At 41.4% G+C, this 14025-nt stretch overlaps 1 protein-coding gene across 8 annotated transcripts in view; it reads right to left on the reverse strand.

The window, feature by feature from the left end:
* Nucleotides 1–14025, reverse strand: part of ENOX1 (ecto-NOX disulfide-thiol exchanger 1) — a 378564-nt gene that overhangs the window by 77948 nt on the left and 286591 nt on the right. For all 8 annotated transcript variants that reach the window (XM_049815788.1, XM_049815782.1, XM_049815789.1 and 5 more), the window contains one exon: nucleotides 3534–3746. In XM_049815788.1, coding sequence (XP_049671745.1) covers nucleotides 3534–3746 — 213 coding nt within the window. The remainder of the gene's footprint in view (nucleotides 1–3533; nucleotides 3747–14025) is intronic.

Here is a 14025-nt window from a genome sequence, read left to right on the forward strand (position 1 = left end):
TCAGAGGAGAGAATTGCAGCTTTGGTGGAGTCTAAAAAACATCCCGATGAGGATGTCTCTAGGGCTTCCATTTTTCTTAAACATGAGGATCAACATCTATAAGCCTTAGGCTGAAAAGGTGCTTTGGGAGGAAATGAAACGGAGATGCACGGAAAGTCAGGGAGCAGTGTCACATGTAACTGTGCTGTGGGAGCAGAGTGGAGGAATTCAGAAATCAAACCGCAAAGACAGAACTATTCAAAATCCTGGAAAACAGTCCATATTTTAAGCAGAAATTCAAATCTAGAAAAACTAAGTAATTTAATGAAAAAGAAGGAAATGGACGTTTTTCTCTCTTTATCCCTTAAATAACTGAAGAAGCACCATAACAAGGCTAAGACTCCCTGTAGAACTTAAATCAGGGGCTGTAAATTGGTGACGTGACAGCAGTAATACACTTTATTTCACAGATTATCCTGGCACAAGTATCTTGGTCAGGTAATTAATTCACGTGCTGAACACTTGACCCAAATTTTTAGGGGTAATCCGCTTGGTAATCTTCTAAATACCTCCAGGCAGAAATTTGTAGCAGGGATTTCAATATCTCTACTTCTTTAGTAGTTGGGCCATAAGCTGAAATGTTCTGGCCACACTAATCCTCATTAATAAGAAAGTATTTTGTACTGAGACCCACATAGACAGTGCGTGTGTTCCAGGTGAGTGCACTTGAAGCCCATTTTCTTAACACATTTCTTCTTCACTCCCCATAACATTCACTGCTACGATGCTGGCATTTCTATCTAACTCCAAGTTCTTCCCTTACGCTACGTCCTTCTGTACCAAGACTACACACAGTAAGTTGGATTAATCTGCTCTGAACAAGACATGTAAAAAGCTGGACATCTGGTTCTGAGCTAGGACCCCTGCGAATCCTGTATGGGCAGCAGAGAAAAAATGGCACCTCCAAGGGATGATTCATCTCACTGGAAGAGCACCATGAGGTCGGGCTGATGACTCATCCCCTGGAGATGCTTATTTTTCCCTGCAGACCACAAAGAAAGCCCAGAATGGTCAGCTCGGAGTTGGACATCTTGACCTAGTTCATGACAGAGGAATGCCACATAGTATTTTCAAAATACTGTAATATTTATGTCGAATGGCCACAGAGCTGCAGCATTACACTAGACTTTTGGATCCTTACTGCAGAACAGCAGGTATTTTTTTGCCACTCTGCAGAATTTAACAGACCACACAAAACAATTTTGGACATCTAGTATTTTCAACTTCTTCATAAAGCAAGTGACATATTGTAACCAATTATACAGGGCTGTGGGCAAACAATGGAAAAGGACACGTGAAAAACATTCCTCAGTTCAATTCAAATACCGGAAAATTCTTGAAAAAGGGAAGCTCATTTCTCAGTCTCCATGTTTAGCAATCTTAGGCATATACAGGTGTAAAGCAAAACCATCATCCGTTTGTGGCAAGTTTGCAGATAATTTTAATAAAACACATTAATGCTAATAATGGCTGATGTTTATGATGTTTATAAAATAACCAATGTGGAGCATCTGCAAAGCTCGTAAAATTTGTTCTTATAAAATCCACAGAGTGTAACACCTTTCCCTGAGCCTGTTTTTTTGCTGACCTTGTCCTTCTAGGCCAGATCTGTCAGAAACTCTCTTCTTCCAGGCATTGCTGTGACTGTGGCACTCTGAAACTCATGTTTTCAAGCCAGACCTATTTCTGTTTTGTAAGTTCAGCATTCAGCACATTACAGGAACAAACCAGATAGCCAAAACTGCAAGTTTCCACCTGAAACTACAGGGATCTCTATTTCCAAGTGACAGATGTTCTACAACAGTTGGTGACAAACGGGCTAATTTAGACTGATTTAACTAAAGTTCAGCCTGCTGACAATGGGGGATTTTTTTTTTTTTTTTTAATGCATTTTCAGATGCTAGGGCTGGCTGTTGGACACAAAACTAGAGGCCTTGGTGAGAACTGAACAGCACGGTCCAGGGTGGTGCCTGCGTCTCTGCTCCTTGCACTGCCTTTAAATGCTGAGATGGAAGATGACATTGCCTAGCAAATTACCAAGGGAATTAACTAGTCTTTAAAATTTACTCACTGAACATATGTCCTCAGAAATCAAATGGCTTTGGCCCAGAATCCTTCTTTTAAATTCAGGCATCTAAGCTCTTAAATTACAAGGACATGTGCCCTGGGGTGAATTGGTCTTCTGAGATGCTGAGCTCTCCATCATGTATGCAAGAAGCTTCCAGGGGCTGCTCTCTTAACCCAGGCAAGTCCATCCAAGCTTCTGCCTTCAGCCCTAACTTCTGAAGGATGACCACCGAGGGACCAGAAAAATATTGCAGAAAAGCCTTTAGGGCTTTTTTTTTAATGTAAAGATTCACGGTGTGATTCAGAAATTATAGCGTAACAAAGGCATTGTTCTGCATCTGGTAAATTGTCTTGGGTTTTGTTTTTAACTTGCATATGAGAGCTGGCTTCAGGCTCCACCTTTCTGAGTATCATGAAGCTTCTTGCTTGAGCAGCCATGAGTAGACATGTTAAAAACCAGCAACAATGAAATTAGTTTTCTTTCTCCTTTCTTCTTGTCTTCTCTTTTTTTTCCTTTTTTTCTTTTTCTTTTCTCTTCTCTTTTCTCTCTTCTCCTCTCTTCTCTTCTCTTCTCTTCTCTTCTCTTCTCTTCTCTTCTCTTCTCTTCTCTTCTCTTCTCTTCTCTTCTCTTCTCTTCTCTCTCCTCCTCTCCTCTCCTCTCCTCTCCTCTCCTCTCCTCTCCTCTCCTCTCCTCTCCTCTCCTCTCCTTTCCCTTCTCTTCTCCTCTCTTCTCTTTCCTTTTGAAGAACAATTCTAGTCAAGTATCCCGATTATTTTTTTATGAGGGAACCTCATTAAGGTAACTTCATTGATTATATATCTGTACTAAGGAAATAGCTGCGAGCACTAAATATTTAAGGCAGTTTATCTGCCAAATTAATACTGGCATTGTATCAGCCAAGCAGTCCCGATGCCAGCAGCAGTACAGTGTATTCTTCTACTGTAGGGGTGCCCTGTACGCTGTGAATATATCCCTAAAAGCTGCTGAATCCTACTTCCTTTTACCTAAGCCCAGGCTATAAATATAACCTAATTGTCCTCTATTCTGTAATTGGCCTAGTTAACTAGCTGCAACGCACAGGCATATCATTTCTCTCCACAAAAGCACGATCTTTGCTGAGAGCAGGGAGGCTTCTGTCTGGTCCGTTCCTGAAGCGTTATGTCTACGCAGCAGTAGACATTATGCATAGAGCACATCTTCGTCTATTAATAAAAAAACTACTGAAACTTTGCTCACCTTGAGAAATAAGCCCTTAGGAATGGTCCTTGTTCCTCCAAATTGCCATAGAGTATGGAATAGGATATGAAGTAGAATATGACTGCATTGCAACTACTTACCCCCAAACAAACAAACAAAATGATAAAAAAACCACTACCACCACCACCACCATCACTACAACAAGACTGGACAAAAAGGAGTTACTTACATTGAGTGAGGATCCCCGTTAAGGCATTTTTGAAACTCTCCTTGGCTTGCTCCATTTCTTGCTCATGAGCAGCTTTTTCGTTCATGAGACGGCGGACGTGGCTGTTGGCCGACTGCACCATCGAATAAAACTGGTTTGCAGAGCGACGATTCACCTCACCTCGCTCAATCCAGGTAAGCAGCACTGTGATGGCCTCTGAAAACTTGCTATCATCTAGAACAATCAAAGCACAGGTTTTAAATTGCAGGCATAAATATCCTGCCGAGAAGACATTTTCTGCTCCACGTCACATTAAAATCACCATAAATCCTGCTTGCAGTATATCATTTCAGGCAACTTTGGGGTCCTTTGTTCTATCAGGTGTAGGAAGCCAATACTGCCACGTGAAGCTACATAAATCTTCCTTCAAGACTTGTCTTCTGCTTATTTTAATACTTTTCTCACAACAAGAAAAGCACACACAAACACACCCCTTCCCTGTGCCCTGACTCCTTGCTTTCACGTCTCCCTTAAGCCGTTGAGTGATATGGAATGACCTTACAGCGGGAGAGAGGAGACCTCTGTGTTACTGGACCCACTGAGGAAACGAAACATCTCCCTGTTAATCTGCTGGGCTGAAAGCTCAGTCTTGGAGCTTGGGCTCAGCCGTACTTCTGTCAACAGATTTCGCTAACATCACATTCTTAATTAATGAACAATGACGAGGCTGAACAATTCCTCCTCAAAGCACCGATTAATTACAAGGAACTGCTTTGAACAGATGATGTGTCTGTATTTGTTTTGGATTATTTGTCTGTGGTTTGGTTTACTTTTTTTTTTTTTTTTTTTAAAGGATTCCAGACGAATCCAGGCAAACACCTGGATTACAGCTTTGTGTTTACCATTCAGGTAACTAAAGTTATATTTCTCTGCAGAATGATCACCAAAACTGGTGGCTAGATTTCATGCGCTCCCTCCCCAAGTAATCTTCTTTCCTCTGACAGTGCTCTCAGCTTCCTCAGAAGACTCTTAGTGCAGCATCCATTACACTTCTGGCTTCATCAGGATTAAGAGGACACATTTCTTTTTAAGTCCTTTTAGGCTGAACTGCAAGAAAATGTTATTACAACAAAGTGTCTTCCTGTGGAATCATTTTTGTGCAATTCGATCTCATTTTTTCCCCAGGATTTTATTCTATGAAACTTTCGTTTCCCAGCAAATCATTTTAAACATCTCATCTAGTCCTTGTTGGTTAGATTTCATTACATATATGTTTTAGATGGTACGTATACCTTTCTACAGGAGAAGGTATACAGTTATGGTGGGGAGTAGTACAGTTATAACCAAAAGACGCTTAAAATGAAAATTGGAAAATATTAAACCCAACCAACTGTGTTACAGGGTACAGAAATGTGGGACATCATTTGTAAGACTCTGCTTTCCATGTACAAAGTATAATGAAATACTAATTCTTAAGTGACGATTTGGGCTTTTATTCTGAACCAGTAATCACTTCCCTAAAAAGTGAGGAGCCTAAAGTACAGAGAAGACTAGCGACATGCTCTGCACCCACAGTCCGCGAAGAATAAATTTTACATTGCCTGATCTTTAGCATCTTATTAACTGAAATGTGCTTTCAACTACAGCAATAGGATTTGCTCACCACAGCTGGATAGGCATGTTCACCCAAGATCCCTGAAAAAATTTGCAAAATAAGAGCATAACAACACCCTCCCTTGGTATGATGATGTATCTGTTGGGACTTTACATTAACGTGATTCATCATCATCATTCATTAAGTAACTGTCTCTGGGGAGGAAGAGTCAGATGGGCATCTTTTCTTTCCATATTGTCCCCTTGGATTAGATTTCACTTCCAAGCTTTCCTGGATATGTATGTGGCAGGTATGTATTAGCTGGCTCTGATGAGTAAGGTTGGCTGAATATGGGCCTCAGAAAAGCCAAATGTAAACAAGACTCATGCAAAGCCTCTTCATTGCAAGAAAACACTAGGATAAGGCTCTTCAAACGGCTTGGGCAAAATCTTCAGCCTGCTGAAATGCATGGGAGCTGGATGTCACGGATCCAGTACAGCCAAGAACTCATCCCTGGAACATAATGTTTATTATAATTACAGTAGTCAATAAGAATAACCTGTAATGGCTTCTGGCAATGTTAGCATGCAATTTCCAACAGTCTGTACAGTCAGGTCACCCTGCGGATGGCACTAGCCTGTTAACACCAAGGATGCGGCTGATTGTGAGTAGAGAGTAACTACAGCTGAATGTTCCTCTTTTTTCCATGTAGACATCATTATCTATATCATCACATATAATTTATCACCCAACACTGAAGCACCGTTTAGAGTAAATTATCCCATTCAATCTAGGTCAAGACATGAACGGCAAAGTTGGGAGAAATGATACGCAGAAGTACCTCTGAAGAGGTACACCGTGACCTGGGAAGAAACAGTGTGCAGAACCCAGCAAAAATGTTTCACGGAGATGCATGAGGAAAATCAGTTGCACAGAAACATTCTCCCTTTTTCTTGCTTTAATCTCTCCCCAGTACATGTCTGTGTGTTGTTTTGCTATAGAGTCTCTATATGAAATTAAAACACCTCTGCCCTCGTTTTGTTTTTATTGGGCGCAGTTGGTGTCTGTAAGGGATGTTCATAAACATACCATCCTTCTGCCACATAGATTCAACCCATTTAAAAGGACATGCTGAAAACCTGATTTCAACGTACTATACTTCCAGGGAGCTGCAGAGGTCTGTGGGCTGGTTATAGTTAATTCATGGCTCTGCACTAGCAGGAAAAAAATCCTTTCATTGGTAAACATCAGCATCTTCATTCATTACATAATTAGAAGATACATTTAAAAATGCTAGAGGGTAATATATGCACAACAGGAGCACATTAATTAATAAAATCTTTTCTCTACAGTTTTAAAATTTCCTTATTTCACCTTCATCTCTAACTTTTATATTCTTAAGTTGACTACTCAGTGACTGGCGTAAGGTAACTCACCGTGAATTAATTTTCTTCATCCAGAATGCAGTGACTCTTTCTGAGCAATCAGAGGTTCACTTAGAAAATCAGATTTCTATACCAGATTGTTCATTTATTTTTTATTTAGTAGATAAATAGTAGAAGAAATGCAGCAATGGAATCTAATTTAAGCAGATCATGAACTGCCTTATGATTGCAGCCATTCATTAAAAAAATAAAACAAAACTCCTAATTCTGTTCAAAATTATTCCCTTGCGGTAGGATGCACATAAATATACACTGTTTAAAAACATACTCTTAAAATAAATTCCTTTATATAAGACATTTTCCCATATGTAATTGTTCTTTTAAAATGAGCGCACGGCAAATTATTTCTCGCACTTAAAGCTTTTTTTCTACTCCAAGTTACAGCATTTTTTAAGCAAATTAAGTAGGATTCGTCTCCTTTATGTCAACATTGGATTTAGTAACTCCAGGGTCCCGGTACAGGCAATGGAAAGAGATGGACACTTGTCGGATGAATTCATCAGTCCTGTTTTAGGTGTTCATTTGAGGGTGAGGTGGACTGTGCCCTAAAAGTGCCCGCTTCCCTCAACCGGCTGTGAAGGGAGCCTGGGGTGACCCTTGCTCATAGACAGACATCTCTGCAACAGATATCTACATTTGGTCAGAGTAATCCCAACCGATACCCAAGTGCACCACTTACAGAACACCTACTCGGCATTCGTGTACCTGTGTTGGGTTTTCAGTCATACCGCAAGCTGCGATGCACGCTGTGTCGTTTTAATATTACCCGTCCATTGAGGATGGTTTGCTGGGTGTCTGTCAGTAGAGATTTCCAGGTGATGCTAGAGCGAATCACAGGCCGCTAGAGATAAGATATTTCAAATTCCTCTTATAACTGAAGATATTTGGCACTTCAATCCTAGCTCACAACTTAGATGAAATGGAATATTAGGAAAAGAAAATGCAACCCTAGAGCTGACTGGGAAATTGTCAATGGGGATATTTCTATTAAAAAAAAAAGGAATAATTGTTGACAAATGTTTTGCATTTTCCTGCTTGTAATTTGACCACCTCTAAGCAACCCCAACTGGAACAAACTTTTTAATAGAAAAAGCTATGACAAGAACTGCTACAAAATGGTATACTGGGAAAAAGCGTTGGAAACAGAGATTTTACTTTCCGCTTAGGGAGTTTCCCTGGTGTAACATAGGACAGAATTCAGCTCAATCTGAAAAGTTGTGACTATTTATCTTTCAATGTTAAGCACCTCCATAAGGTGCTTTCACAACATGGGTGACGGTGCCTCTTAGGCATTAGAAGGGAGATAAACTAATCCATCACGCTGAAGCCAGGTGGCTGTCGGTCTCTTCTCCCAAGTAACAAGCGGTAAGACGAGGAAACAGCCTCAAGTTGCGCCAGGGGAGGTTTAGATTGGATATTAGGAAAAAGTTATTCACCAAAAGGGTTATCAAGCATTGGAACAGGCTGCCCAGGGAAGTGGTGGAGTCACCATCCCTGGAGGTATTTAAAAGACGTGTAGACGTGGCGCTTAGAGACATGGTTTAGTGGTGGACTTGGTAGTGTTAGGTTGACGGTTGGACTCGGTGATCTTAAAGGTCTTTTCCAACCTAAACAATTCTATGATTCAAACACTCTTATTGCTATCATATTTACATTTATAGATGTATTGCCAATATAGCTAACTTTATATTTCTGTATTTCTAGAACGACGTTGTATGCTGGACTTCTAGCTAGGACAAGATCAAACACTGGGCTACAGTTGCTTTTAGCCTTATTAGTACCTTCCCAACCCTGGGCTTTCTCAAAGGTTTGAAAAGTATCTGAGATGATCCACACAACACTCGGAGCCTGTCTAAATCACGGCAATCCTCCAGTGTTGTCCTATGGGCCATGGTGGTGTCCAGAGTCAGCACGTACTATCTCTTGTCCCTGATCCTGCTCCCCTAATGCAATCTCCTAGGCTTGCAAGGAGATGCTGAAAAGACAGAGCTGTTTTTTTTACCTTAATGACTACACCTAGAAAGCTCCCGTGCTGGCTGCTTATGTTTTGAGTTGCATTAATGATCTCATTTTTCTCTAGCCCTTCTGTAAGATGGGAAGGGGCAGGTGTGCCCTTCTGCTAAGCTCTGCCCTGACCAGTAGAAATCCAGTTACCAAACACCCTTCGAAGGTATTCTTTTGAGCACCGAGGATGACTGTGCTACAGAGCATGTAGAGGGGGGACGAGAGTCACGGGACAGAGCCCATCTCTCTGCCTCTGACCGACAGCCTGTCCTCCGCCAGCAGTAGCTGTGCCATAGGACGATGCTGCGTCCCCTGCCTCGTCCCCACCTGCTCAGCACTACTCACTCTGCTCACCCTTTGCTCGCGGTTACACTGCCCTCAGGTCTGCCTGGAGCTGCTCGGACGATCCCATTCCAGTTCCAGTTTGTCAAACTGGGCCCAGTCCTGGTATTAGAGGAAAGCAGAAGAGGCCAGTTCAGGATGCAGACTTCTTCACTCCATATAACTGCAGCCAGGGGAGGATGTATGGCCAAGGTTACTGTTAATCTGACTTCTCATTCGATAATTTATCAGACTATAACGAAGATTTCTAAACTGCAAGCACTGCATTCGATACAAAGAAAAATAATACACCACAGCGGGTGACTGCCGCGGGTGAATCAGGTCAGGGAAAAGGTTTACTAACCTCTCTCATCAGCAGGTTCAGCCCAGCTCCCCTGTGCATCGGGAACAATTTGCAGATGCCACTTTTGGTGTCACAATGACAACCTATTTTTCTCTTGGCTTAAGAGCTTCTCCTGCACAGAGTGCCTGCCACTGACCTAGAAACACAACTCTTCAGTCTACTAGCCTCACCTTCTTTTTCCCTGCTCAAATACCTTATATAATTGTGCCATGCAACACACACATCACTCTGGTGCTTTTGGGATTAATAACAGTTTTAACCCAGTGGCAGTGCATAATAAGTGAGAACCAAGGAATACAAATTCTTACTGCCAAAGGGTTCTTTTAGAGAATGATTAATATCCACCTTACTATTTCTTAAATAGCCTTAACTGTACGCTATAACCAAGAAACTTTTCCAGTTATGTAATAAATGACTAGCTGAAACTGGATTTGATAAAAATATGCATATACATTTACTAAAAGGTATCTTAAAAGGTACTCTCTCCCCCCCTCCCCCCCCCGTATCATCAAACTCTTTCTTCCAAATTAAATCACGCAAGATTCTTCCAGAGGTGGGTGTTACATGTGAGACACAGAAATCCATTATCTTATCCTGCTGATGCCATTATTTCCAATAAAAAGTAATTACAAGGGTATTGAGTTTTCTCCCTATTTCTCAAAATCACACCACAAACTTTCAGATCGGCGAGCTGCGATTTCCCAGTTCACGGTAATTAACTTGAGTCATTTTGCCGTGCGGTACATTTAATCAAGTGGGTTTATATTAAAACCTTAAAATTTGCATTGATACAATACAGATTAGGTGAGGGAGGACACTTTTAGCAATAACACTTAACAGCGAGCGTACTTCTTGCCGGCTGTCGGAGGGAGGTGCCCAGGGAATTGGGTTACCGATAGCTGAACCCACCTTACGCTCTTCTGCCAGCAGACAAAATTGCCCTCGCACCGTGCCTGCTCGCAGCCCCTCTGCAAGGCTCTCGGAGCCAGATGTATTGTGTCACAGCAGATGTCAGCAGCATATGGAAGAAGGAAGGAGAAAACGACGATCTAAAAACGGGAAGGGCGAGCGAACAGATTTGACGCTAAAGCATCGAAACAGGTCTGTGGTAGAGCTCTGTCCTGATATACTACTAAAAAAAAAAGATTTTGCTAAGAAAAAAAAAAAAAAAGAAAAGAGGTCTGGAGTCTTTCAGCAGCAATTAAACCCGGCATTCACTGGATTTGTTCAGAGGATCTCAGCTTTGCCTCCCCTTCTGACATAGCCCTGCACTGAGTTCGATCCTTTCCGTGTGAGACTTGCCTCTCCGGATAACGGCACCGCTTCTGCAGCGCTCCACAAGCCTGGCTCTCAAGTGCAGAGTGATAATGAAAGCAGCGTGGTTTTCTTCTCAGTGAAATAGCCTATTTCCCAAGCAATTAATTGTTGTTTATATTTCAAACGATGTGCAAGGGTTGAGATCGTCAGGCTTGATGTTACCTGAATCTTGCACAAGATGCATCCCCGGTTAGTTCATTCTACTGTAACTGCCATCTATTTATTTAAATTTCCAATCTGTTCTCTCTTCAGGGGATAATACAGTGCCTGGCAAAAAAAGCAGTTTCTCAATTTTTCAAATTATATTTTTTAAAATGGAAAACCACATGAACAACTTCCCTGTGCTCAGAAAGAAACACTGTATTTAAAAGGGCGGTAAATTCCAGGGTATTGTACAAAACTTGCAGATATTATGTCTCCTTTGCTCAAAATATTTAAAAAACAGATATTCAGATATAAAGAGAAGTCTTTGTTAGATGGTGGAACTATTTAGCTACCTGCAGCAAATAAGACAGATGTGGTATTTTAAAGGAGCTTATGTGCAAGAAGTGATTTCTGAAGATGATACCATTAGGTACAGCTATGCTTGAATTAAGAAAACCATGATGTTCGAAATTCTGCTTTGAAACGCAAATGTCATAAGCACACAGATTAAAATGTTTTGTTCCAACGCACCTGACAGAGCAGTGTTCCACTTAGGATAAAAGGTTCAGCCTATCTCCAGTTGTGTGATGTTCTGGGCACCACGTTACTCAACTGCTTATAAAGCACCCAGGAAAACAGATGTCAGAGTATGCAAATTTGATCCTAAATATCTACCGACACATCTCACTGTGCAGTAATAACGCATCTGATTTAATACCGAGGAATTAAAATCTCAGAGACACACAGCAAACAAAACGCTGCAATGAACTGGAAGATAAGGAGCTCAGGTTTTTGTAAGGTAATAGGAGAAGACATGATATTCTGCTGGTTTTGTCAGAGCAAGAACTCAGGGTCTGTCCTCAAAGGCTATTTAAGGAGGCAATTCACATTTACACTTTACTGTAAAAGACCCTGGTTTCCCAGAATTCACATCTATGAATTTATTGAGATATTTCCTCAAGGAAACACAGATTTTTACCTAAGGCAGGAGGATGTTGGAAAGGAGGCAAGAGGTTTCATTCACCTGAGTTACGCTTAGCTGTTATCTTGTTCCATGGCAATCCGACAATGGTTTGATGAAACTATTTGCAATGTCGTGACAAATTTTGGAATATTTGGATCAAAAAGTAGATTTGAAGAGTACCTTTTGAAAAAGTGAAATTTTACTTTACCATTTTTAAACAAATGGTGCTTATTTTTTAGTTTGCTTTTCCCTCCAAATCCAGGTTAGTGGTTTGGAAGGTCAAAAAAAACCCAAACAAAAATAACTTGTCATGCAAAATTAAATACCGGTTTTATTTTCCCATTTCCCAACCAGCTTGCAAACCTAAAATGTGTGGTACGAACCTAAAACTGATCAGCATAGCCCTGGTATGAGAAGGAGCTCGTGTTCTGCCCCATGTTACCCCCCGAGTTTGAATGCTGGAGCTCACTTCATTCCGAAAATCCAGGCTCAGGTCTCTCCTGCCTTCTATGTGCCGGACTCATGAAGAGTGGGATGCTCTCAGAGGAGTGCATGGAAGTGCATGAAACAAATTTAAATCAAATGTTTTGTGACAAGTCATCTTTCCAATGCAGGAAATCTCCTCTTTTGTGAACCATCATCTCCTTGGCTTCTCCTTTTGGCTCCGGCTATGACCAGCAGAGAACATCACTAGATCAAAAATGTTTAACCAATGAGAGTCAGTAGTGTAGGCCAATATGTTTTTAGAGCTACAGGCTCAAATCCATGAGACCCACACCCAAGATACTGGCAATATGTCACTGACACATAGTGAAAACTGGCACTAACAATGCGCAATAGGTGGATAGGGAGAGGAACAACATCACAGGCACTTAGAGAAAAGAAAAGTGAAAACCCTCTTGGCTAGCAACATGAAAGGCACAGGAAAAAAATGTCTATACTGCCAACAAGGAAAAAGTTGTGAAGGATTTCATTTGCATGACCCTGAAGACCTTAATGAAGAAAAAAAAAGGAAAAGGGAAAAAAAGGAAAGGGAAAGGGAAAAGAAAAGGGAAAGGGAAAAGAAAAGGAAAAGGAAAAGGAAGATACCCATAAAACAGCACTCTCTGCCACAGTCTAAAATGGAAAGTGGTGAAAAATTGCCCTGGTCCACAGTTTGATGGGTTTCCCTTATTTCTGCATAAATCAAGCATTCAGACCAAGTTCTTTGCAGATATGAAGGGATTTGGGATAGTCCACAGAGAGTAGGGAATGGAGAGCAAGTCATAAACACTCATGCTTTTGCAGGTATGCAAGGCTTCACATGCAGTGAGTTCCCAGCGCCAGTCACCAGGCAGCACATTTTGGGAAACCAGTTCTTTTTTCCTATGAAGCGCCATACCAGTAGAGAATACCCGGCTGAAATTTTATAATGAACTTTTGTTTCCAGCTGGCATAAAAGATCCTCTGTACTCCCTCCTCCACGCTCCTCTACGGCAGTTACTGCTCTACCAGGTGACTTCGGCACATGAGAGGAATAGGAATATGCTGACGACACTGGGGAAGAGTTGCCAGCCAAGTCTGGTACACAAAACCAATGATTTCTTTAAGTCTTATGCTGCAGTTTGCAGAAGGTGAAAAAAGATATTGTCACCTCTGTTATAGACTCAATAAATATCTAGACCACAACAAGGGACTGGCTGATGAGCCTAGTTCATCTCTGCTCACCATCAGATTTCCTTGCTGTCAGGAATTTCCAAGGTTATTTTGACAACAAAAGTTGCTTGGATTCAGACCAAGTTGTCTACATCTGTGATTGCAAAGCAGTATCTTGGGATGACAGATGTTTAGCTATTTTGGCTTGCTTTTCAGCTAGTGTTGCTCAGTGAACTTCTGGAGGCACTGCAGGAGCTGAAACCTGCACGTTGGGCACCTGCAGCTCTGTCTCATGAGCTGGCAACGGAGCTCAGGAGTCTTTTGAAGTGGGTACCACGGGGAGGTCATGACTTTCCTTAAGAAAACAACTGCAAAGCATCTGCTCAAAACCCAATCTTTCAAGGTAAATCCTGCCAAAGGCAGATATATTTTGATCCTTCTTTTCTTCAGCCTGAATTGCCCAGGCTTTTGCAACAATGCAAATCTGGCGATATCCAGAGACCTGAGATTTTGACCCCAAGTTTTATATATATATATGTGTGTGTGTGTGTGTGTGTACATATATCTATCTTCTGTTAGCTTCACTGACATCCACATTTAAATTGTAAATGCATGATGACATGAACTGCCCTTTGCCAGGGTTAAAGAAGTTTCTTTACTGTTGCTTTACTTCTGTTTTTAGGATATTACAAAGGGCTTATGCGGTGAATCCATGCTGCCCAAGG

The sequence above is a fragment of the Accipiter gentilis genome, chromosome 13 (genome assembly GCF_929443795.1).
Source record: "Accipiter gentilis chromosome 13, bAccGen1.1, whole genome shotgun sequence".
NCBI lineage: Eukaryota > Metazoa > Chordata > Aves > Accipitriformes > Accipitridae > Astur > Astur gentilis.